The 25,849-nt window shown below is 37.4% G+C and overlaps 3 protein-coding genes across 11 annotated transcripts in view; 2 read left to right on the forward strand and 1 right to left on the reverse strand.

The window, feature by feature from the left end:
- The window catches only part of armc9 (armadillo repeat containing 9), a 26,952-nt gene extending 21,765 nt beyond the window's left edge, over positions 1-5,187 (reverse strand). For 3 of the 5 annotated variants that reach the window (XM_082505851.1, XM_082505852.1, XM_082505849.1), the window contains exons 1-7: positions 5,014-5,187; positions 4,585-4,782; positions 4,256-4,381; positions 3,873-4,043; positions 1,866-2,021; positions 1,658-1,750; positions 235-259 (exon numbers count right to left, since the gene is read on the reverse strand). In XM_082505851.1, coding sequence (XP_082361977.1) covers positions 235-259; positions 1,658-1,750; positions 1,866-2,021; positions 3,873-4,043; positions 4,256-4,381; positions 4,585-4,659 — 646 coding nt within the window. In that variant the 5' untranslated portion in view covers positions 4,660-4,782; positions 5,014-5,187. The remainder of the gene's footprint in view (positions 1-234; positions 260-1,657; positions 1,751-1,865; positions 2,022-3,872; positions 4,044-4,255; positions 4,382-4,584; positions 4,783-5,013) is intronic. The other 2 variants (XM_082505850.1, XM_082505853.1) reach the window with 2 other exon arrangements.
- polr2h (RNA polymerase II, I and III subunit H) lies at positions 4,564-7,870 on the forward strand. Of its 3 annotated transcripts, none has more exons than XM_082505859.1 (6): positions 4,564-4,659; positions 6,138-6,230; positions 6,444-6,527; positions 6,983-7,076; positions 7,242-7,325; positions 7,548-7,870. In XM_082505859.1, exons 2-6 carry the CDS (start codon positions 6,158-6,160, stop codon positions 7,663-7,665), a joined length of 453 nt encoding a protein of 150 aa, XP_082361985.1. In that variant the 5' UTR covers positions 4,564-4,659; positions 6,138-6,157; the 3' UTR covers positions 7,666-7,870. The 3 variants fall into 3 exon arrangements, with proteins under 3 accessions (XP_082361985.1, XP_082361986.1, XP_082361984.1); XM_082505860.1 differs by lacking the exon at positions 4,564-4,659 and adding an exon at positions 5,229-5,315; XM_082505858.1 differs by lacking the exon at positions 4,564-4,659 and adding an exon at positions 5,496-5,707.
- Positions 7,871-9,303: 1,433 nt separating this feature from the next.
- On the forward strand, positions 9,304-20,953 carry mfsd8l1 (major facilitator superfamily domain containing 8-like 1). Of its 3 annotated transcripts, none has more exons than XM_082505020.1 (12): positions 9,304-9,745; positions 13,644-13,829; positions 14,011-14,073; positions 14,726-14,845; positions 14,956-15,035; positions 15,148-15,478; positions 15,780-15,853; positions 16,017-16,230; positions 16,499-16,621; positions 16,792-16,922; positions 18,764-18,878; positions 19,016-20,953. In XM_082505020.1, the coding sequence occupies exons 1-11, from the start codon at positions 9,670-9,672 to the stop codon at positions 18,842-18,844; spliced, it is 1,479 nt and encodes a 492-aa protein (XP_082361146.1). In that variant the 5' UTR covers positions 9,304-9,669; the 3' UTR covers positions 18,845-18,878; positions 19,016-20,953. The 3 variants fall into 3 exon arrangements, with proteins under 3 accessions (XP_082361146.1, XP_082361147.1, XP_082361148.1); XM_082505021.1 differs by having other exon boundaries at positions 19,021-20,953; XM_082505022.1 differs by having other exon boundaries at positions 13,679-13,829.
- The last annotated feature ends 4,896 nt before the right edge of the window (positions 20,954-25,849 follow it).

Below are 25,849 nucleotides of genomic sequence, written 5' to 3' on the forward strand. Positions count from 1 at the left end.
AACCCTTGGCAAACAGATGTATAATGGGTGACGCTGATATGACTTCTTTATCTGTAGTATTAGTTGACCACTACTGATTAATGAGCAGGTGTGGCCGTGAGCCTTTGTTCCCTTTGAGATTATGAAAAGTTGAAAGAAAGAAAACTGAATAACTGGCAATAAGAAACAGCTGTTGGGGTGAAGAACTGCAAACTGCAATGCACGAAAAGGTAGACTCTGTGATGGGGTAATTACCTTTAGTACTCCTTCCACCCTCCTTCTGCATGAAGCTGGTTAAAGATCACATACTTAGAGACAAATCAAACATTTCTCCTGTATTTATTCCCTTGTTAATGGTTTCATCAGGAATTACATACAAATGAAATAATTAGTAAAAGGACTGCAGATGGAACTAATTAATATCTGAAGCCTCAGTTATGCTTTCTCTGTCGGTTTGAGTCCAAGTCACGCAAATTTCATCATGAGATGCTGAGCGTGGTCCACGCGGACATCTGTTTTCCTGAAAGCAGCACAGACTTTACATTACAACATACCAGATGTGCATGCACCCCAGGTAGCAGACAACAAACAACGACAATTGGTTGTGTTCCTACTTTCACTTAAGTACCCTATAAATGTCATGTAAGCACATGTAAATGTTATTAATTGGCTGAGCCAAAAAACACTGATGCTCAAATGTTCCCACTTTTGGTAACCGTGTTAATTTTGTATACACTAGAAACATTTTTTTTCAGCCCATAGCTTTTTATTTTACAAAGCTTTGAAAGTTGGCTAGTTTAGTTTCACAAATATGTACTGAGCAAAGTCTATGTGGTGGGTTTCCAGTATCCCAATAATTCCATTACCTTTGCCTGCCCTTCTACTCTGAGGAGGTTAGGATAACTTTGTTTCTTTCTGTGCATTAGCTAACTTGATAAAATCTAAAACCCCAGTTGGGGACAATGGTTGTCATGACGGTTGTTATCAACTTTCTCTTTTAGGCTGGGTTTTGTGTTTCCGACTGTGCTCTCAAAAAAGTTCACAGGTTGAATTACTGGAACTTTACAGTAAGTAGTAAGTAAGTAAAATTTTGGCAATTCCAGAATATTTTTTAATCGAAACTGACTTTTAATTCAACATAACTCACTATCCCGTCAATCTCTCTTCGTGGTACGTCTCTCAGGTTGTCACATGATCAAACATGTTACAAGAGACTGGTTGTTAAAGAATTCCTTATTCACCTACAGAACATATATGTATTCTACATTTAAATGTGCAGTCCAGCTAAAGAAGGCAAGTTTTTTTGCTCCTCAGTGGGTTTATTTTCTACACATCATACCTTGCCTTCAACGAAATTGCTAGATTTTTACTGTTTGCTAAGTTTTATAAGTTTCACTGAAGGCTGTTAAACTACCTAACCTAGTAATCTGTTAATGTAAAAAGCTGGAATTGAGAATTTAATTGACAAAAGTTACGTTTTACTTGACAACCGTTTACCTGTCACGTGGGTTTGTGCAATGAATGAAAATATGAATTGTGTTAATTTTCTATTAGTTTCAGATTTGTCGCTAATGCCATCTCACTGAAATCAAAACAAGACAGACAAATCCATTTGTACATCTGTACTCTGATGGTTTTCCCAGCAACGGCTCATTAGTGAGGCACAGTAGAAGGATACATATAAAGTCATCAGCCTTGGGCTGTTAGATGGCTTAAGTATCACTGACAGGAACTGCTCCAGCTTATCTCTCAATTTTGGCATCCAGGAATCCTAAAAACATGAAACAGAAGTTAAATATGAAGTATGGTGATGTTCATTCTCACAGTGTGACTTAGTAACTGTACTAGATGGTTAAAAGCAAGGTAATATTCTATAAGTGTAATACCTGGAACAGTTCTTTGAAAGAAGGGTGGACAGTGGGGTTGGGAACAAAAGGCAAAGCGTAGTAAGGCAGAAACTCTGTGGTCTGGCTCAGAGCTCCTCCTCGAGTTTCCAGGTACTGCCTGAAGAAGGAAACCCTCTCTTCAAACTCAGCACGGTCCTTGAGGTAGATTTGAGATGTCCATCAAAAACAATTCATGAACAAAATTTAAAAAAATAAATAACTAAATCAGGTAAGCTTAAGGCTGGGGTGTCCAAACTCGGTCCATTTTTAATTGGCCCGCAAGTAATTTTATAAATAGAATAGAATATGGCCCGCACTTCTTGAGTGTATTGCACTTCTTAGTTTTAACACCAGGGGGAGCTGCTGTTGATCAAGGCAGTTGCTCCACCAAAAAGGCAAATCACAGAAAAACTTATCCCCAAGTTACTAAACATGGCAGAACCAAAGAAGCAAAAGGTAGAAAGTGAGTGCAGAAAATTTCAGACACGGTGGGAGAGTGAATATTTCTTCAAAGAATTCAAGGGGAAGTATGTCTGTTTGATCTGCACTGAAACTGTGGCAGTTATGAAAGAGTATAATGTACGACGTCATTATGAAACCAAACATCAGGCCTATGCATCTTACACTGGTGCTGAGCGAGAGCAGAAATTAAAGCAAATGGTAGCTATGCTGCAGGGACAGCAACAGTATTTTTTTGCGTGCTCAAATTGTCCAGGAAAAGGCTCCAATAGCCAGCTATGAGGTCGCCCAAGACATGGCAAGCCTTTTTCAGATGGAGACCTCATAAAACACGGCCTCGTTAAAGTCACCGAAATAATGTAGGCCTATCCGGAAAAAGTGCAGAACTTCAACAACGTCAGCATGTCCAGAAATACAGTTGTGCGACAAATTGAAGACTCGTCAGCCAACATTAAACTGCAACTGTCTGATAAAGCTGTGCTTTTGATTTTTACACCGATGCCACAGACACCGCACAGCTGCTAATTTTTTTGCGGGGAGTGGACGAGAGCACGAGCGCTTTATGTGAGTAAAAATATATTCCACAGTACCCGTGTGTTAATAAGCATGCATGTGTAGGTACACATGCTTCAAATATCAATAATGCGCATCAATTATGTCACTACCCTGCTTTTGCGCACCACTTTCTTTATATGCACAGCGCACGCAGACGTAGTCAGCTGATCTCATCTGATGCAGATTTGCTCCTTGATCAAGTGACATTTGTCTGGATTTTTGCCAGGAGTGGCGTACGATCAGCACTGCAGCTGGATGGCCCGATTTACATACCCAGCGCAGCTGATACTCACCAGAATAATTTACTAAAATTATATGGACTCCTGTTATTAAGTCCAGTCCATCGTCCATCGTTTCAAACGGACGTTAATAGATGTTTTGCTAAGCCTAATAACTTAAATAATAAACTTGAAATGTACCCGTCCCATTTTCCCCTTTATTGTTTTTTCTCTGGACTGTAAATCTTCTGTCTAAGAAGAAATCTGAGGCTGCTGTTCTGAGAATGAGCTACCAAAGCTTTTTCTGAATAAATCAATAAACATCAATTTATGGAAAGCTGTGATGAAGGCAGTTTTGTCTTTAATTATATTCAACAATATAACACATTTGACCACTTTTAAGTGATTTTTCTAACTTTAATACAGTAAAGTTAAGGTTATATACCTAATTTCTAGTAAGTGGCCCAGCCCCTCCTATATTTTTATGTATGTGGCCCTCAGTGAAAAAAGTTTGGACACCCCTGGCTTAAGGGGTCACTTAAGAAGACGCAATACATCTTCAATTATGATTGCATGTTTTGCTAAAAGAAGCATAAGGTTTTTTACAAATCTGTATAAATAAATGAACTCAAACTCCAATTGACTCACAAAATTGTTGCCACAGAAGGGCGAAAATAAGACTCTGGCGCAGCTTAGTGGACATATGAAAAATAGCACATAATGAAATAAGTATTAACAGACACATACACTTGTAAATACACATGTAAATACATACATGTCCTACAGGGTGCCTCCTCAGTGGGTAGATTGTAAAGTGGATGTAAAGGTAGAACTCCAGTCCCTGGGCCTCAGCATCAGTGTCTTTAACTCTGTGGGGAATATTCTCTGTCCACAGTTCAAAGAACACCCTGTGGTCTCCATCATCAAATGAGCTGAGAAGGTCTTTCTACAAAAGTCACATTTTTTGTGGTTTATCACACAGTAATAATTGAGTCTCAATGTACATGACTATTACAGATCTTTACAATTAATACAGACAAATACATCAATTTGAACTTTGCTTTGAGGTTGCAATATTTACATGTTAATTAGCATTTTCTAATCAAATAGTCTTTTGCACTTTTTACCATCACTCCTCCATGAAAAATCAAAATGTACCTGAATTACACGTGTCTTTGAGTCTTTGAGAGTATTCCCTCGAGGCTTTGAGAGGAGTCTGCCTTTGCTTTTGCACTCCTTCTCAAAACTGTGAAGAGTTTCTTCAAATTCTTCAAATTTGAGGTACTACAAAGAAACGAACAAAAAAATACAAATAAACACACGTGACATACCACCTCAATCAGAGCAGAATGTAAGTATGCTTTCAATCATCTATGCATAATTTATTGTAGAAACGCTATATATGAAAGTTGTGCATTGCGATTACTTCATTTCTATTAATGCTCACTGCGATTTGCATATGGCAGTTTACAGAAGAAACGTGCTACCTCCTTAATCATCCCAAGAAGATCGGTTTCATTTGCCGAGATGTCCCCCATATTGGCTGCCTCCTTGGAACTCATGTGAGTACCGAAAAGCTTTAAAATATCCGGCAGCAAAGAGTCCCACTTTCATTCAATAACGTTTTCGCTCCGAGTTAGTATTTTGCGGTCTGTTTGAATTGGACAGCACAATGGTTTGAGCAACTAACACACACACACACACACACACACACAGAAAGAGAAAAACATCAACAAAGATACAACTGATGGCGATTTTACTTTATAATCTAAAATTCAAGCACATTTGCCTTAAAAGTGAATTATTTTCATCACAGTAAGACATCAGAGACAGCGTCAAGATGTCACAAGCTAGCTAATAAGCTAACTCATCAATTAACGTTATGCGACATAAAGAGAGCGCATTAACATCATTACCTCGTTCGTATATCAGGTACTTGGTGAATACATTTCATTGACACTTCCGAGGCGCTCACGCGTAGAACCGTCCATTTTTGTGAGGATTTGTGGTCTTCAGTTGCAACTTATATTAGTTAGATAGCCATTAGCTAGCAACAGTACACAGACAGGACGCTAAAAAACACCTAGCAACCGAATAGACTGGAAAGTAGAGGCAAATGTCGTAAAGATTGCCGAAAGGATGCTATTTGGTTCTTACGTATTCTTTGCAGATTATTGTGATTTTATTTTGCTCTTTTTAACTTTATAACAACAATAAGGTATCTCATGAGACCATTTATTTTTTAAACTAGCTGGAAAACCTATATATTTGTTTCGAATATTAACGTAGAGAAAGAGCAGATAGGCAGGTATTTTTTTTATTATACGTTTTTTTTTGTCTGTGGCTGAAAAAATTCGTCTATCTGTCTTTATCTAATTTCGTTATATATTTACGTTTATATTCTTTTTTTCCGTATTTCAAACCGGAAGCACTTTCTATGTCAAAGGTTGAGCACATTGTTCCTGCGCGGTACAGTCTGTTTGGGATAATAATGAATGAAATTTTGACTAACTAAGACATCTAGCGCAAAATTAAATACTCCCCGTCGCAGAGTGAAAACCCAAGTGAGCGCGACGCCATTGAACTTACAGTATAATATCAAAACTTGAGGTACGTTTTTGGAATCGTTTGGCCAATATGCTAAGGCTAGCAATTAGCATGAATGAGAGATGCTAAAGTTGAAAAAGCTTTGCCAAGACCTTAATACTTTCGCTAACTGATTCGGCAACAACGGGTGTTAGATTACTGTTAAATGGTCAAAAACAAAAGCACGAATTATTAAGGTTTGAAGTTTTTTTTTTACGTTGTGATACACAGTTGTTTCATTAATGTATGATTAGTGGTTAAGATTTTTCAGCTGCAGTTGTGCACAGAATAGACGGGGGGAAACAATAAGACAAGCAAACACAAGTTTCTGTGAATTTCAGTGAAGTGTGTTTCTTGTACTGGCAGGGTGTGTTTTAAGTTTCAGTAATGGTTTCAGTCTAATAAAAGTGGCTTCATTTTGTGTTTTTGTCTTTATTTTCCCTTATTTTTACAGACTGACAGACTCGGAGAGAGATGGCTGGAATTCTTTTTGAGGATATTTTTGATGTAAAAGATATCGATCCAGATGGCAAGAAGTTTGACAGAGGTGTGTGAAATATTATCATTAAAAAAGTGAAATTATAACACCAACCAACAGATAATTGCATGTTTGATCTGGCCAATCATGAACCAGTCTAACTTTGATTATCAACAAGAGGCATTATTTTAGTTATTGTTGATCTTCGTTAACACCATTTAATTAAAAAAACAAACAAACAATAAATTATCTAATAGAAACTCTTCAACTGTTAATCTGCAGTATCTCGTCTGCATTGTGAAAGTGAATCGTTCAAGATGGACCTCATCTTGGATGTGAACATTCAGATCTATCCTGTTGATCTTGGTAAGAAAAAACATTCTTTTTTTGTCCCTGTGTGTCTTTGTGTTTTTGTTTTGTTTTGTTTTAAATTGGAAGTCATTTGTTAGTTAATATGTATCAAATACAATGGTGTAAACCGGTCCTATATACAGCATAATTATAGCAAATGACTATGTCAGCTATTTAGAATATTTTATCAGAATAAACTGGCACTCTTCAAAAGTAAAGATTATACTGTAATACATAAAAAAATATGATTGCTCGTTAATGTATCCCCTGACTCCCTCAATATTTGACTTGTTCACGTGCAGGTAAGTCGTGTAATAGCTGTATAATAACATTTACTCAACCCAAAGGAACCCAGCTCTATGAGTAAAAAGCCTTGAAGAACCATGTGTCAGAATTGTATCTGTAACCCAAAGTGTCCAAATGCACAATATGATAAAGCTAGTTTGTTGTAATATATCTCTTTCATTAAGGTGACAAGTTTAGACTGGTAATTGCCAGCACGTTATATGAAGATGGAACACCAGACGATGGAGAGTACAATCCTCAGGATGACAGACCGTCTAGGTAAGACAGCTGCTTCCAATTTAAAGTTGTAATTTGTGGAACTTTAGCAAAAAGAAAATTGCTGTTTTATTGGCATATTTAACAATAATAACATTGTTAATACTTCTTACGCTTTTAATTTACAAAATGACTTTCACACTCATTCCACTTTGTTTAAATTTCCAGAGCAGACCAGTTTGATTATGTGATGTATGGGAAAGTTTACAAGATTGAGGGCGATGAAACTTCAACAGAAGCTGCCACACGTCTGTAAGTGAAGTGCTTAGTTTTCTCAAAATGACTATATGTCATATATTTACTGAAATTAATAATCTGCTGGAACAAAACTGTGTTTCTAACAGAGAAGATGACCTTTCTGTGAAACTATTTATGGAAATGAGATCACATTTGAATCTGCCTGTGTGATAACTTTTCCAGACTCTGCCGTTGGTTTGTGCTATTCCAATTTCTTGTGTGTTTTTCTTGTTTCAGCTCTGCTTATGTGTCTTATGGAGGCCTCCTCATGAGGCTACAGGGAGATGCCAACAATCTTCACGGCTTTGAAGTGGACTCTAGGGTCTACCTGCTCATGAAGAAGCTGGCCTTCTAAAACAAACCTGTGGTCACCCACCCATGGTTCACCAGTCAACCTTAAATTTATATGGAGCATCTACAAGGAGGCTGTCAGAAACTTTTTTATTTTGATGATTCTCATTCCTCCATCAGGATGGACTAAAGACTAAACACTGTGGCACATAAGAACTGCTACCGACTCCACCTGCAGACAAACTGTAAATAAAGACTTCTTTTATACACATTGGCATGTTTATTCTTCCTTATATCTTAGCAACTGCTCTCAAACAAACATTTAATTATCCTTGTACTCTGCAAGAAGGGTGAGTCTAACATTATTACACAGGCATCATGTGTGCTGCTATAATTAGGATGGAAGATGGTTCTATAAAGAAACAGTGCTAATTGAATAAAGTAGTTCAGAACGGTGAACTTTCAGGTTTGTAATTACAGTTCCAATAAATCTGTTTGCAGTTTTTGGCTCCATTTATTCCTCCTGCAGACCCCAAATGGGCCATTTATCCTCAGCCTACTCACAACCGCAACAATGCATGTTAGCTGATGTCATTCTGACTCTGCACATGAGGCAACAAGGGATCCACAACCACAAGCAAAACCTTAAGCATGTGTAAAAGCAGCAACACACATGATTAATGCCCAAAGATTAAATCTCTCCCTAAAAGGAAGATTTAGCAACAAACATGAGGTAATCCTACCTCATGTGTGGGACTTCACAGTGTGATGGGAAATGTTCTACATGCCAACAAACTAAAATGTGAACACACGAGAGACAGAAAATTTAATCAAGTGTACACAGGCAGCTTTTTGTATGGAAAGCGGGTTTTTCTTCTAATGGAAGTCACAAGATGGGGAACATTTTTGTCTGACTCAGACTAGAGTTTAGTGATGCAATAAAGGAACGATGTAACTTCTCTGAGGTCTTCCGCTTTTCCTCCTGCTTGGTATCTCCATTTTCAACATCCTTTGTCCAACAAATCCACTATTTCTCATCATCATCCCTTGTCTCTCCAACTTTATCTCCAAAACACTTGACGTGAGCTCTCCCTCTGATACACTCATTTTCTAGCTTGTCCACTTTCTATGAAAATTTTAGCATTTCCAGCTCCAGGTTTAGGGTTTTTAGTTTAGTCTTACTGTCCAAATTATACATCATAGCAGGTCTCACTCTCGTCTTATAAACCTTCTTTTTCACCCTTGCTGCTAACCTCCTGTCACAAATCACCCCTGACACTCATCTCCACCCACTTCACCCTGCCTATGCTCTCTCCTACTCCTAAACTGCATTAATCAGCATGATTGAATCCACACTCATTAGCGAATATCCAGATTCAGTCCAAGGGGTTCAAAAGGTTTTATTTTTTTGCAATAGTGACGCTTGTCTAATAAAGCACGTATAAACAAGAAGTGCAGTTCTTTGTATCAGATCGATACCAAAATTTGCAGTATCGCACAGCACTACCATCGTGTATCTTGTTAAATGGTCTTGCAACAGAAAGAAGAAGAAAAAAAACCCTTATACTCCAATGTGTGCGTATATTATTCAATCTATGAAAGCAGTTGAAGTTTCAGCGGTTGCGACTGTCAATGTGCGGGCAACCGGAAGTTGTGTAGGATGGCTTTAAACTGCGCGCTGCTGTGATTGGTTGTTTCCCCTCTGCCTCGCTTTTGGCAGTTTGAGGGCGAGTGTTTAGTAAGCTACGGCTAGCATCAATCATTGCGGAGCATTTACCCGGCTGGTTTAATTACAGACATTTTATATATGCATGGACTGGACTCGTGTTTTCACGACGAAAACACGAGTTTTCCATACGATATGAGATAACGCGTAGTGATAAGTGATATTAGCCTTGCAAACGCTGTTCAGGTAGTGGGAACAGTGTGCTCTTGAAGCATTCTGCAGCTGTTCTCTGTAATTGGAAGCACTGCTCTCGGGATTATGTCGGCTGTGTTTGGTAGGGAGACGAGAAGGGACATGTATGTTTAAAGTCTTACAGAGAGAAGAATTCAGCAGTGAGGCGTAATGGATAGCAGACGGGAAAAGAAGCTGACATATATCATCATTGGACTTATTTTTCTTCTCAGCGGGGTGGAATATGGTAAGACTTGTTATTGGGGTAAACATGGGTAGATGACAATGACAAAGAAATTGTAACAAGTACAACAAAACTGTTCTATAAAGATATTTTAAGTGGACAAAATGGACTGTTTTAATTATAACGCTGTGGCACAACACCGGTGCAATGACGCATGAGTATAAAGAGTAAAAAAGATTTTTAAAAATAGGTCATTTCTTTATTTTATATATATTCATATCCCCTTCATATCATGTTTACTATAGTCTATTTAACAATATGCAAATATAATAAACATTAAAAAGAAAAAACATCGGAAATAATTCATTTCACATAATCATTTTCAATGAAGGTCATCTCTACAGTGCATTTAAAGCGCATTTGTGATAACATAAATGTTTATAAGTATCCCAATATATAAGATGTATATGTATTGCATAGAATATATAAAAATCTAATTATTATAAGAGGTGGAGATGATGATAATAATAATAATATGTTACATTGTGTTTATTTACCGCATTGGCATTTAACAAACAAAAAAATCTGTTCTGTGTTACACACTGCATTATAAGTACCATAAGCTTAACCGGTTATAAAGACACACACAGAAAACTGTAAAAGAATAGATTATAAATCCAGGCTTCAATCAATACAATTGTGAGCTTTAAATGAAGTGAAATTAAGTACAAATTTAAGGTTTGTTTCAATTTTATGATTCTGTAACAGCAAATTGTTTTCACTATTTGCTGGTGACGAGTGTAAATCAGAAAATAGGAAATTCAGCATCCACAGATGCAAGATTGAGGTAGAATTGGGCAAACTCAAAGGTAAGGCGATAATACCAGTGTAAATCTTTATGTGGTGTAAAAATATTGCGATATCATTGCATCACCGTACATTTATGTTCCCTTGTGTGCGCAGTAATGAGAGAACCCCAGGCTGATCTGTGAGTAAGATCAACGTGTGTCAGCCTCCATTGATGAGTTAGTTCCTAAAAATTGAACTACTTGAACAATCTCCAACAAAGCACAGGACTTAGCAAAATGTGTAAGAAAACTGTTCCTGTGGAAATAATAACTGTGTTTCACCTGATAAGACCATAGCACAGAACCATTGAGTACAACCAGGCTAAGCGTGGGAGGACCTGTGACCCAAATGTATATAAGTGACTCAGTCCAGCATGATTGGAGCGCTTGATAGCACCCCACGTGACAGTGAAAACAAACAAGGAAATTAGTGATTAAAGGAAAATCTCAGGTAGAAAAGATTTTTGTTTTACTTTGCAACAATATTGGGCAACTCCCAAAGAGTTACAAGGTTAAGTTAACCTAAAATCTTAAGCAGTTATTTTACACTTGGACTTCAAATTTTCAAGGGAAACACTAGCTAGGTTTGCTTGATCACAGGAAACTGAACAGTACTTAAAACACAGTTGGTTCATCTTTTAACATGAGTGGTTTTACTTGTAGTTGAATTAATGTTTTAGATCTAAGAGTGCAGATTTCCAGTACAACCCACCTGTGTTTATTTAAGAGTGAGTAATGTAAAATAGGGTCATCTACACTACAGTTTGACACTGTATATTCAACTGCACGTCTTCTTCCCCTCACCCCCAACTGGTCTCGGCACCTTGCCACCCCTCCCTAAGGCTGATGCTTCTGGAGAAATCTTCTTGTTAAAAGGAAGTTTTTATGCTTGCTCATACAGGGTCACCTGATTTTAAGGGTTTTCCATTATGTATTATTACTGCAATATAAAGTGTATTGAGTTGACTGTTTTGTTTTTTAAATTTCGTGCTATATAAAGAAAAATCAAACTGAATTTAACTGGTTGGACATCACTGTCTTTATGCAAACATTGCTTAAGCCATTATCACAACTCGGTAACAGTCACTTTAAAAATACAGTCAAAAGAACAACTGACAACAGACATGAATGCAGGTGTGCCTTGTGAAACCATTGCATAATCCAAATGTGTTTAAAAATGTCCGCCTTTAAGACGTGTATACATAAGAACAGGTTAGGAGCAATGTGGCAACCACAAATCAAAGTCAATGAACTTAACTAAACTCTTGCAAAAAGGGTGAATTAACACATAGCTGATGTGAAATAACTGCCATGTAGAGTAAATAATTCTCAAATTTGGGACAAATAATTAAAGCAACTACACCAATGTGAGCAAAGAATGCCGCTAACTAACCGGATGAGTAGTTGTGAAGAGCCTGGAAAACCGACCAGCCAACCAGGTATCAGCTATAAAGCATTGTGCATCAAGCAAATCGCTTTACACAATTAGGTCAATACGTTTTTGGTCTCTGCTCCACTGTAGTGGATTTTAAATCAAACATTCATGATGTGACTGAAGTGCATACTTTAATTCAAGGGTTTTACCAAAATAATTCATTAACCTTTTAAGAATTACAGCCATGTTTAGTCATCTGTTTTCAAAGGCTAATGATTAATTGAGAAGAGAAACATTATTTTTAACATCACGTAATCATACATATATTTGAATGAAAATGCTTCCTGGAGTGTAGAAACCATACACATCACAAAACGCTGTGTTTCCTTCCTCAAGATGCTCTGACAGGCCTTGTTGTGGATCTTTCTACCTCCAGTTTTGTACAACCATGCTCTGTTGGGGTGAGATCAGATGACTGACTTGGCCACTGAGGAATATGGCATTTCTTTCCCTTCAGAAGCTCTTGGTTTGGTATTGCAGTATGCTTTGTTTCACTATCCATTTGCACTGTCAGCCGCTGTCCAATCAGTTTTGCGACATTTTGCTGAATGTGCTACTGCTACTTCTATCAGCAGTCACATCATCAGTAAGCACGACTGACCTAGTTCCACATGCTATAATATTGCCTCCACCATGATTTACAGATAATGTCATATGCTTTGGACCTTGAGCTCTTTCTCTCCTTCTCCATCTTTTTTCTTCCCATGATTCTATTACAAGTTAGAAGACATTTTTTTCAGAAATGTGTAGGCCCCTTTAAATGTTTTCTGGTAAAGTCTAATCTGACCTTCTTGTTTTTGAACATAACCACTGGTTTGTTGTACATTTGTATTTGTATTAACAATCAGAAAGTGTCTCTTGATTGTAGACTTTAACAAACACCGACCTACCTCCCCTTCTGTGGTCTTTCAGGCCTTTTTGGTGTTTTTTGAGCTAATCAATTCATTCATTCTTTTAAAGAATGAACCAGATTTTTATTTTATCAGCTTAGTTTGTCCTGATGTAACGAGGGTACAGGCCTCACCTGGCCGTGAAACTGCTTATCAGTCAATCAGTTTCTATTTACCTTTTTGCATCTAAAAATGGTACATTAGGTACATAAATTGGCTGTAATTGTTAAAAAGTTAATTCAGTGGGTTTTTTTTAATACCTTGAACTAAATTAAGTCTGTACTTCAATCAAATCTTGTTTATTTGACTCCACTGTGGTGCTCTATAGAGGCTGTTTATAGACAAGGTCAATGAAAAAGAGAGATTATTGAATTATCTACAGATACAGAGGTTTTGCTCTTTCCTAATGAGCAATATATAAATATACAAATAAATGATAAATTCCTAAAGTTTATGAAAAAGAAACATTCAGTTTTGGAGCTTTTAGTTTTGTCACTTCCACACACAGTTGTCTGTCAGGGCCATATCCCTGAACGACAAAAATTTGAGTAGTAATTTTCTCTGGAATTCTCAGAGAGCGTGCTTTATTGTGTGCCATCTGACCCAGTAATTGAATTTTGGATTACATTTGGTCAGCATTATCCTTTGCCTGTGTGATAAATAAAGCTGTAAGCAATAACAGCGTGCTGTATCCATCTTTTGTCTTTTAGTTTTCAGACTGTGATGAATCGAATATGTATGATTTCTTAATAGTAAAATAAAAAACAAACTCTCTTCTCTATCCACAGCTGTAATTTTGCCCACAATATGGCGTTTCTTGCAGACTCTGGATGCAGCACCTTACTTTCTGGGATTGGTCCTGTCAGCATTCAGTCTGAGTGGCCTACTGTCTGGACCACTGTTTGGCCACTGGTCCGACAGAACCCGATCAACAAAGAAGATCATATTGTTTGCCAACATCTTTGAGATAGTTGGTGAGTCCACAGGTCTTGCATATTTTCTAACACTCAGCAATCCTTCAAATAGGATTCACGTTTGAACCCCAGTTATACTGGGTACTTCTTTTGTACAAGAAACCAAACATATTTTTTTTATTCAAATCTTATGACAATTGTTTAAGTCGATTCCATATTTACTTTTTATCTTTTTTTACAGGTAATTTTATGTACTTGATGGGATACTCAAAGTGGCTTCTGCTGTCAAGCAGACTGGTAGCAGGTGAGTCTATAATAAGTAAACGTAGAACTGAGAATCATTTTGTGGATTTAATGACTACAAATATGTTAGTCATACTGAAAAGCATGTTAGTTTAGAACAGTTTAAAAAACTGGATTATAAAAGTTTCAGACTGAAAGTACTTCAGTGATTAGAAAATACTGGGATACATTATTTACTGCAAAATATAGTCCCTGCCTTTGTGATAGTTTCCATTGACACTCATAAATCCTTAACTTGTAGGTCACTAATAGTGTTTCAAAGTTCAACCTGCGATCGGTTTACAAGCTACTTTAAATTGAGTCTTAAGGTATGTTTGGTGAAATATACTGCTGAGTTTGCAGCAACTGAGTGTGTTATGAACTGGATATGAGACATTGTTAAGACTTTGTCGAGGTTGGACATAATAGTTGCATAACTGCTGTCACTTTGTTGGAGTAATCTGGAGAAATTTCAAGAATGCCAACTGTTTCCTTCTTGTCTAAATAGTTCATGTTCACAGTTCTTATTTGGAGCTGTGTTTTGGGTCATTGTTCCATTGTTGGTGAAACATGATATCTTATCTTTTTTCCCACTTTACAAAAAACAGTATTACCTGGAAAAGAGAAGCCAAAGTTGATGTTTTTGGTTTTTAGTTGGTTTGTTTGTTTCCCAGGCATCGGTGCAGGCGTTAGCTCGTCTATCTTTGGCTTCTTAACCAGAAGCACGGCCCCAGAGGACCGTGCCACTGTATTTGCTGCTTTCATGGCATGTCGGCAGGCTGGACTTGTGATTGGTCAGTGCTTGTTTGCTTTCTTGCGACAAATATTAAAGATTGTTTAGTTATTATAAATCTTAATGGTTTTAGGTGGATAATGTTCATGTAGTATCCTTTGTTTAACACAGGTCCAGCATTTAACATCTTTCTGAGGTTGTGTGATTTCCACCTGGGTCCTTTTGTAATCAATAAATACACTGCACCCGGGGTAAGATTTATAACATGTCAGTATGCATTATAATAAGGTGTTTTACATTTTTTATGCATTTCTTTGCAGCCATCTGTGGAGAGCAGTGATCTTGTTCATCCTTCCCTTGCAGCTGTTTATGTGTCTGCTGTGGATTCTCCTTCAATTCGTGGTTGTTTTCCTGACTGTGGACCTACCACCCGTTGAGAAAAGGAAAGCCAGGGATAGTATGATGCGAAAGAACCAAGAGGAAGAGAATGAGAAAAGCCTTGTGGAAGACGTAGAAGAGAGCGATGAAGAGGGAAAGCCCCTAATAGTGTCTCAGGAGCTGATGGGGTCCTACGGCTCTGTCGTGGCTTCCAGTCCACCCAGGAACACTACGCTGAATCCGAATCCTTCACCTCATTCTCCTGTTTCACCAGCAGAGTCTTCAGGTGTCTTTAAGAATTTCAGCATATCTCGAGGTCAGTGATTCACATGATTATTGCTGGGTGCCTTGCCTGTTTGTTCATCTATTCTTCTATCCTCTTCTTAAACAGATTGGATTGCCTTCTTGCTACAAAGCGTCTTAGTTTTATGAGCCTTGGAATGTGCAAAATATATCTCTTACAAGTGAAGTAGCACAGTTTGTTTGTTGTTGTTGTTTCTGAACTTCCTGGTTATGAAATAGATTTTTGTCCCCTTTCTTTCTGACTTTGCTGTTGACCAATGTCTCTTTCCAGTGTTTTCATGTTTTGTCTACATGTTTCGGTTTCTTTGTATCAGAGTTCCTGAGAGAAGAGGTGATTGTGCTGCTGGCTGCCCAGTTTGTCACCTTTTTCAATCAGACAGCCCTGGAGGTGCAGATTGAAACTCTCATACAAATTAAATGATCTGTTTTCAGTATATCATTTCTTGATTTTTTTTTTAAATCATTTTAAACCCTGTGAGAGCATACAAACTAAGTTTTATCTTGCCAACAAACATAATGAGACTAAAGGATTTAACGGGCTGTGTCCTCAGACCATGGTGACCCCTCTGACGCAGAAATATTTCAGCTTTGGGGAGCTGGAGAACAGCGTGATGTACTTTCTTGGTGGTGTAGTGGTGATTGCCGGCTTCCTGTTTGTGCGCTGGCTGAGCCGCCATGTGACGGAACGGGTGATCCTCGCCATTGGTCTGTGCATGTGCAACATCTCCTGTATCTGGTGCCTCATCTTCTTGGCTAAGCCGCTAGGTTAGACTCAACTTGAAATTATAATTTTTTTTGATTGTTTTTTTGCTTTAGCATCTAACTCTCATGAATGCTGTTCATCTGGACGGAGCATTTTCACATATAGAACTAGGTCCTTGATCTCTCACTGAGACACAGTCAAAGTAATGCTTTCTTTTTACACATATGTAATATTTAATCCTTAAAAAAGCTTTCCTGAAATCCATCTTCGAAATGTGTCATATATATTATTCACCTTTTTCCTTCCTTTGGCGTTTTGTGTTTTCTCTAGGTGGCTTTGCATGGCAGCTGACAGAGTTCATCATTGGGGTATTTCTGCAGATTTTGGGTTTGCCGTTTGTGTCTGTTGCGCAGGTTTCTCTGTTTTCCAAAATTACAGCTGAGAAAACACAAGGTGAGAAACTGCACCATCTACTGGACAAGCAAAGGCATGACAGGGTTCTGGGGTCGTTTCGAGGGAAAAAATTAGTATATCAGTGAAACTGACTGCACATTTTAAGGCCTTATAATAACCATAGAAGTAAGCCCTTTGATGTGTTTTGTGCTGTGTGGGGCATTTTACAGGTTTCAGTCAGGGAATACGTCGTTCAGTGGGGGGTCTAGCCACCATTCTGGGCCCACTATGGGCTGGAGGCCTTACCGAGAACATGTATGTCATGATGGGGATGATGACTGTACTGCTGGTCCTGCTAACGGTAAGCAACAATTACAATGACAAAACCATAAGGCATCCTGTCAGAGGTTAAGTGTAAACGGACCTTTGTTGGCTGAGAGGAATCATATTTATATCGAGGGCATAACCTGAAAAAATAAAATGAAAACTCATTTGCAGTATTTTTGCTTTTGAAATTTTCTTTATACAGTGTAAATAGTACATTTGGGTAGATTTAGGTTATGTACTTCTCTTCTTTTCCTACATAAAATATTACAAATAAAAATAATACATAATACGCATTTGTGCTTTTGTATTGCTTTATTTTGCCTAAATACTTCTCTCTACTTTTCATTTGTTAGGAATGAATATTGCTACCTACTTGAGAACATAATGATTAATCACCACATTCCCTTTTTACGCAAACCTTTGTTCTTGCACTAATGTGTATAAAATAAACCAGTTTCTAAAATTGGGACTCACAAAGTGTGCAAATGTGCATTTCTGTTTTATGTCAAAAAGTGATGTTTCTCATCAGTGAGTATCTGTTTAGAACAAATAAAAACCTAAAAATAGGTTTTATGTTAAGAAAAGGAGATGCATGTTGACATGTCTAGCCAGCAGCAACTGGATTAGCTAACAAGCAAGCACAACAATATCCTTTTAATGAAGTACAGGCTCACTTGTTATGAAACCCAAATGTTTAGAAGCAAACAAGACAAAACAAGGCAAAAACAACCAAATTTACTCCATCAGTTCTTCACAGACCTTTCTTTCATTATTTTCTCTGTAAAAAAAAACAACAAAAAACGTGGAGCTCTACCTCCCTGACACATCCGATGTAGTTTCTCAGTTATCACAGCATCAAATGTTCAGTTCTTAAAAATATTTAAACTTTTACAGATACTACCAAATAAACCCGAATGAAACATTCCCGCTTCAAATCACGTCTGTAAAACTCCAGACGTGTCTGTGTCCAATTCAGGACACAGACACTATCTCTACTTTTAAGATTAGGCTTCAAACTTTCCTTTTTGATAAAGAATATAGTTAGGGCTGGATCAGGTGACCCTGAACCCTCCCTTAGTTATGCTGCAATATGCTGCTGGGGGATTCCCATGATGCATTGAGTATTTCTTCTTCTGTCACCTTTCTCACTCACTATGTGTTAATCAACCTCTGTGCATTAAATCATACTTGTGATTAATCTCTGGCTCTCCTCCACAGCATGTCTTCTATCCTGTCTTCCTTCTCTTATCCCAACTGGTCTCAGCACCTCCCTGAGCCTGGTTCTGCTGGAGGTTTCTTCCTGTTAAAAGGGAGTTTTTCCTTCCCACTGTCGCCAAAGTGCTTGCTCATAGGGGGTCATATGATTGTTGGGTTTTTCTCAGTATGTATTATTGTAGGGTCTTTAACTTACAATGTAAAGCGCCTTGAGGCGACTGTTGTGATTTGGCGCTGTATAAAAAAAATTGAATTGAACTAAATATTGAACTCAGCTTAGCAACTGCTAAATGATAATGACACGTGTAGCGTTGGACCCGTTAAGCATAGACAGGACACGGACGTAATGACAGCACTACTTTATTTTCGAATGTGATTACACTGTGGTTTTTGTTTTCACTGGGACACAGACACTCCCCCTCTGCCTGTCACTGACAACATATAAAGAGACATAATCACACTCACATCCCAACACACCTGTTCACCCCACCCCTGCGCCGCCCCGGGAGCTCACTGCGTCACCCCTCCTCTGCACCCGGCCAGAGACCACACCCACGCCACAACACCAATTAACAGACAATCTTTCTCTTTCTCTCAGTCACCTTCCACTTCAACATGAGAATAAACGTTTGTTAAAGAAACGTTTTTTGTCCATTGCAGATGATGCTGGTCTACTCATACAGCCGACTGGTGGAACCTGCTGCACAGGAGCAAATGGACAATTCGGAAAACTTTAATTAGCAAGTGGCTGTTAGAGGAAAAGTGGTTGAAGGAGGTACAGTTTTATTTACAACCATAATGTATGTCTTGATGCGATTAATTTCAATTCACTTTGGTAGTATAGTAATCAGATGTTAGAAAGTAAATAAAAGTCTTACATACTGTCTTCTTCTGTCTCTCTCTCTTTTTAAGAACAGTGTGAGCTTCGCGATCTGTACTTTCTGTCCCTCATCAGTCTCACTTTCTGCAGACCATCATTTAGAGTAGTGTCACGCACCAGAAGCACAAAGCTCATTCTGTAGGGGTTGGATTTGTCTGTGCAGAGGCTGATCTGATGCTGTTTAGTTCACTATATTTCCTATGGAAATATACAGAGTTCTGCTGTTCATGCAAGAGTTGGATAAAGAGGTTTGTACCAACATCCTACCTGTGCTGAAGCACAGGTAGGATGTTGGTACATGTTGGATCCTACCTGTGCTGTGATCACACATCATGCTAACTGTTAATTTGATGAATATTCCAAATGTTTTACATTTGCATCAGAGGACATATATGAATATATATTAAGCACTGACATGATTTGCATTATTCAAGGTGTTTAAAGTTTTGTGACCATTGTGGGATTAATTTGCTGACTCCCTGAATTTTTTTGAGGGTGTTTTTAGGGTTTAGGAATTACAGCTTCTTAAGCTTTTGCCCCCTTTTTTGTTTTTTCCGGGGGACTAAAGGTAATTTGCTCAATTGACCTTTTTCATGGACAGGTGTAAACTATTCTTTCATTATTTTTTGCATCAGTTAAACAGTTAAAAGCTCCTAAGTTGATTTCAAATGCAGCATTTGGATTTTGAACTATGCATGTGAACTTGGAATCAACAGAGATAAATGTTGGATAGGCTGCAAAAACAACTCTATTGTAGAGATAACAGCAACATTAGGATTTGCGAAATCAACAGTATGATGGATATATGAAAATAAAGATACTGGTGAGCCACAGAAGACATTGGCGGTAGATCAGCGCACGTGTGTCACTGTCATTGACTGGCTAGTCTGTAAGTGGAAGACTTCACAAGGGTAGACTTTATCGGCTTCAAGAATAGAAAGGCCAAAATCTAAAATGATGATTTTTATTTTAATTATGATTACAACAATTTTTACAATTATGTGGTGCCTCTGAAGACAGGGGACTGTAAATGAAAATCGCTGTAATTACTCAAAAAAATAAAAGCTTTAAAGGCTTCAATTTCATCTCAAATCTGTTGTAAAAAATTATAACTGAAAAAATATCACTGTCTAAATGTTTCCTACTGAAACATAATGATACCTTGACCTATTGACCTTCTGTTGTGATAAAGAATATTAATATGTTATTAATACCAAAACAGTACAGTACAGAGATTTTAAAGGCAGGCCCTTTTGTCTGAAATAGCAGAAGGATTTAGAACTTTATTTTTATTTTATTTTATTTTTTTTAAATTTACAGTAATTTAATTACAGTTGATCAAATGAAATATTCAGCTTTTGATGACACTGTTTTACATTCTTCTCATATTGTATTTATTAATTTAACAAGCGCTTAAACACATTGCCGATATGTTTTTTTTAAATGTCACAGTAAGTGAGACAATAATTAAACACTAAATAATCAGAAATAATTACAACAACTAATACAAAGAATCTTTTTTTCATTGGAAAGAACTACGAAGTACACATTGCTAATATCATGATGCTGATTTCATATATATTTTCAACACTGGTGGGCGCTCTTAGTCTTTGAAATATTTCATTCTTATTGCTGCATGACTGGTATGTGATCACAAGGAGTTGAGTCCACTGTTAGAAGCTGGGGTTTTTTTTGTGTGTGTGTGTTTTAATGAACATCAGCACTGTTAGAGTTGCTTTAGGTACAAGGCAGTGCTAAAACAGGCACTACACTTTTTGCAAGCATTTATGTTGTTTGTCTCGTAATAATTTCTTCACATTTTACACTAAACTCACCAAAGCGATGTTATGAACCGAGTATTCTTTATTTCATATTTATTTTTCATTATTTATTTATTTTGTTTTGTTGCCTCGCAAAATGTACATGACCTAATTTGTACCATTGTCTTTAAATAAAAAAGATGAACTTCACTATGTGAGCTTGTGTTTATAATTCTCCTAATAAGTGATGAGTTTGGGTATAGTCACACAGTCATTTTGAGAGTAGATCAAAAGAATTGGTTTTATAAGACATTACTTATGTTTGCAATATAATATATGACAAGAAAATAATGTTTATATACATATTTATTTAGTTTTCTATTATTTAAAATGTACATTAATTGCAATAACAGTATTTTGTCAAGGTCATTTGTTTTCTATCGTTTAAAAGTCAAAGAAAGATTTTTTTAAAAATAGTATCTTGTAGTTTAATCTCTATATTTTAATTAAACAGTTTCACTGAATTTTAGTAGGTTACATCATCATCATCATTTGGAGGCAATGAAGCCAACAGTGTTGGTATCTCAAATTAATGGTTTAGTGGAAAATGCTTGAGTTGATTTCTAATTGGAAGCACTGTTTTAAAAAAAAAAAAAAAAAAATCTGTGAGGTTGTTAAAATTACATTATTCTGTAAAAAACCTATTGAATATTACTTGTTTGACTTCTTTATAAATTGACTTTCTGATTAAATAATACTGCGTAAAATATAATTTTATCTGCATTTTTATTTCAGCTTGTCAGGTTTCAGAACAAATAAGTCTACTAATAAAAAAATATTTGAGGTTCATATGAAATTAATCTTTTTTTAAATTTAAACATTTGTATCAATTTTATTTATTTATTTACCCTTGAAATTAAAATGTTTTTTTTATAGTTGTCCTGGTCAAGAAGGCACACCATTACAAAGACAAAAACATATACAAATCAAAACTAATATTAAATACACATATGCCAAAAATAAGTTGTAATGAAACAAAAATAAATTAAAAGAGATTAGAGATTAGAAGGTCATGTAATACAAAATAAATAGTACATTAAGATTCTACTTTCTTCACACCATTTATTTTCTTGTGCATTTAATATACTATAAAATTATTTTACCAGTACATTTAATTTGTAAATGTTAAATAAAAAATTATTCATATAGTTTTGTAACAGTTTTAAAAAATAATGTAAAATATATATGACATTTACCCTATTTCCTTGTCATTCCTAAATCTGTGCCTATAATGAAGGCACATATTTAGAAATGTACATTAACTGATAATAAAATGGTGATATTATTCATCTTCCTGTCCATATTTTTGGTATTATAATTTGAGTGTGTGTGTTTTAGTGAGAAAACTGTAATACATATTTCACAACTCTTTTGTTGCCTTCATATTTCCGTAGAATTTTGCAGTTTATGAAATATTTGTATTTATTTATTAATTTACTTTTTAATAATTATTTAAAATTACTGCAAACAAATTCATTTTGTTGTAAACTAATAGCAGGCCTTCTTTGTTGGTCCATTCAAGACAAAACTTGCTCTAAATCAGGACATTTTACACTGTTGATATGACGCGAATGTCACCCCACTGGGGGCTGCTGTGACCTTGGCACAAGAAGAACCAAGAAACAAGCGTGTAGGTGAGGCCTTGCTCATGACGACAACTAGAGTTCACAACATATGGCCACACCTCCTCGCCATCGCGTCATCAAGCAGAAGGTTGATGACGCGATGGCGAGGAGGTGTGGCCATATGTTGTGAACTCTAGTTGAACCCATTTTGATGTTGGGCGGGGCTGGCTTGGAAATGTTACGACACAGCGCCAGTAACAGAGATATTTTAGGGTTATCCTTTTTTTTTTCCAACTCCACTCACCACACACACAATCCCCAAACACAGTTAGCCTGCAGCGGCACACTGACCGAGCAACGACCCTGCATATCAGGGTCAGAAGTGTAGAGCACGTCGTGTGTCGTATCAACAATTGTCGGGGTAAATTTGGCTTGCCCGCTCCTCCTCTTTCACTACCAGTCGCAGACATATAACCAAATTCACAGATGATAATGGACACATGAACTTTTGGTGAACTGTATTTTCTTGACTGGGGCAACGAGGGCATGTAAAGTTTGGTAGGACTTTGTCTGTGTTGTTCTTTTTTGTTGTTGTTCTTAGTACAATTCCACAGGCTTGATCACTAATCGACATCCACAAACTGAGTGAAGATGGTGTAGGGATGATGCTCTGTGACTCTGGGGGCCTTGCGAGACCCTGGCATACATATTTTACATGTGTGAGAGCGGACAAAGCATTACCGCCGTATCACCATCCACTTTCCCGCCACATCTTCTTTTTCTTGTCGTTTCACTTGCACTTTACACGACTTTCAAGAATAATACCTTCGACGAGATTTTAAGACTTTCATGAAGCGAGGTGACATGGGTAATAAATGAAGAGAAGTGCTTTAAAGCTTAAACTTAGCCTTTGAGTTGCCAAGTGCATGAAATATTGACTTTGTGCACTGGTGTCACAGATTCCTAATGTTTGTGAAAAAAAATAAGTTGGAGCCACAGTTAAATCAAAATGATGGCACTGACAGAAACCTGTGAAAGTCTCTGAGTGTCCCTGCAGGGATAGCACTTGAATCCCGTTTTAATAATACATGTGTCCTTCCGAAGAGGTGCGATGTTGCAAACGCAAGACAGTTTGTGGAAAAAAGTGAGCGGCTTGAAAGGGCTCGAGTTGTGGGTAAAAAGGATGGGCTGTGACAAGAGTCTTCCATAACAAAGGGTAAAATGCGCATAAAATCTCATGCCGGAGCTGGGCTTTAGAGTCGCTTCTTTAGTTCAAAAGGTTATGCGAGGAGTAGAGTTGTGTTTAGTTGCTGTCTGAAATTGAACTCCTGGAGAAGATTTAACTCCAGATCCGTCACCCGGGGCCGTCTGACAGGCAGACTTTTTCTTCCCCACTGGTTTTATCAGGGATGCAGGGTTGTGTAATGCTCCTTCTAAGTGAATGAATAATTAAGTCTGCGTAGCCTATAGCGGGGGCACCCAGGGATGTGTTGTGCAAGGGAGCCAGCTGCTATTGCCAAATAGGTCACGCTTCAGTCATCCTCAGTTCTGAGATTTTTATTCTCCCCCCTCTCTTTGATCTTAAAGCATCATACACTTACTTTGGATTTGGTCTTTTTTGACCTCTGACATCCCACTAGTCTTGACCTATGTGGCTGATGAGAATAAAGTAGCACACGTGGGATTAAGAATACTTGTGTTACATTTTGCACCGTTTGAGAGGGGTGAGTTTTCACAATCTATGAAAAGAATGTTAATGTTGCCTTGCCATTGAAGCGCTGTGCTCCTCACTTTTATTTCCAGGATGCATGTCATTGAATTTCAAGTTCTCACGTGCAAATTTTAGTTTTAAATTAATTTTGTTGACAGCTCTATTCTGGAGGAATATAAATTAGCTTATTTGTTGAAGGGAGACATTGGTAAATGGACCTTTAAAGTTGTTTTTGCTGGCAAAGCACCAGTGCACAGAGATGAAATACCTTGGGGACAAAAGGAGCTGCCTAACAGAGAGAGAACAAAATGTCTTTGCCTATTATTATGTTCTGAAATATTTTGTTTTATTTCAAATTTAGAAAGCTAGCTTACATTATTATAGAGATTGTTATCTGTTCAGTAACCCCATTACTCAGATTTTACATACCTGCTTTTAGGAGATATTTTCATATCTTAAAGTCACAAAATTTTTATCTCTAATTTTATCTAACACGTGTTACTGTCTTAATTTTGTTCTAGCCCACATCCGCACTCAGCCGTCCAGCTGCCTCCGCCCTCATGTGTCCCCTCTGCCTTGAGAGGAGAGAGATTACTAGCCCATCTGTATCTCCAGAGCCAGGCCACGCTAAGCCGATGGGAGCCCTGCTCAGCAAGGCACCGCCACAATTGTTAACCCTGATTAACTTGATGTGGTGTTCAGTAGAGAGAACAGTGTGAAAATCCAGCGAGTACCATGACCTAGTGCCCTGCCGTTGAACCTAGAGGGAATTGAGCAAACTTTGGGGAGGGTGGATGAGAACTGGAGCCAGGAAAAAGGATGAAGAGCAAAAAAACAGCGATTGTAGAGATGGAACTGGCTGGAAACCTTTAGATTTCAGATAGAACAGATATATGCCTATGAATATCTTTCTGTTTCAGTGCAATTGAGTATCAGTTACAATACAGACTCCAGCAATAAAGCATGTATTGGTGTGACGTTCTGTGCCCCTGCGACGGTCTACTGTAAAGGCACTGTTTACTGTAGAACACCCACTCAGATCATGATTTCACAGAGAAGGCAGTTTAGATTTATGCTACAGAGCATGAAATGGTGCATAATTTAAAGATGGGGACATACATATAGAATAGAAATAAACAGAGAAATACATGCCTTGTTTGCTTTTCTACATAAATTAGTTTGCTCAAGTCTCCAAGGCAAAACAGACTTATGCTTGGACCTTTAACATACTTGAAATTCAGATGAACCCTGTTCTCAAGCAACATTATCATCATCCCTCATTTCATTTAACATATTTGTATATAGCATGTCAAATAATTATTTCATTCAGAGCCCGGTCAGATTTGAACTTTAGCACGAACCTTTCTTATTTGTTCATTTCTGACTCATGGATAATGGCCTATTATATGCTTTTCAGCTGAATAGCCTTTGAAGAATTTCTCATAAATGAGCCTGAAATTATTACTTTGCATATCCAGATGCATTTGCACATCATTTTTTCTGTATACAGAAATGCACCAGTGCCAGTGGCAGTTCAAACAGTCAAGGCACATTAAACAATATACGTTCAAAGGAGGTTACATTGTGGTATTCACTGTGTTGTGATGGGGATGCTTTAAGAAAATAATAACATGTTGAAACCCATACCAGCCTCTGCAGAAGCCTGCGTTGCTTAGCTCGTGGCCCTTTCCCCTTTGACCCAATGATTAAGCTGCTTTTGGCAATTTAAGTTGAGAAGCAGCTTTGCAGCTGCAGTGACAAATCTGTCCT

The sequence above is a fragment of the Aulonocara stuartgranti genome (genome assembly GCF_965226115.1).
Source record: "Aulonocara stuartgranti genome assembly, chromosome: 15".
Classification (NCBI taxonomy): Eukaryota; Metazoa; Chordata; class Actinopteri; order Cichliformes; family Cichlidae; genus Aulonocara; species Aulonocara stuartgranti.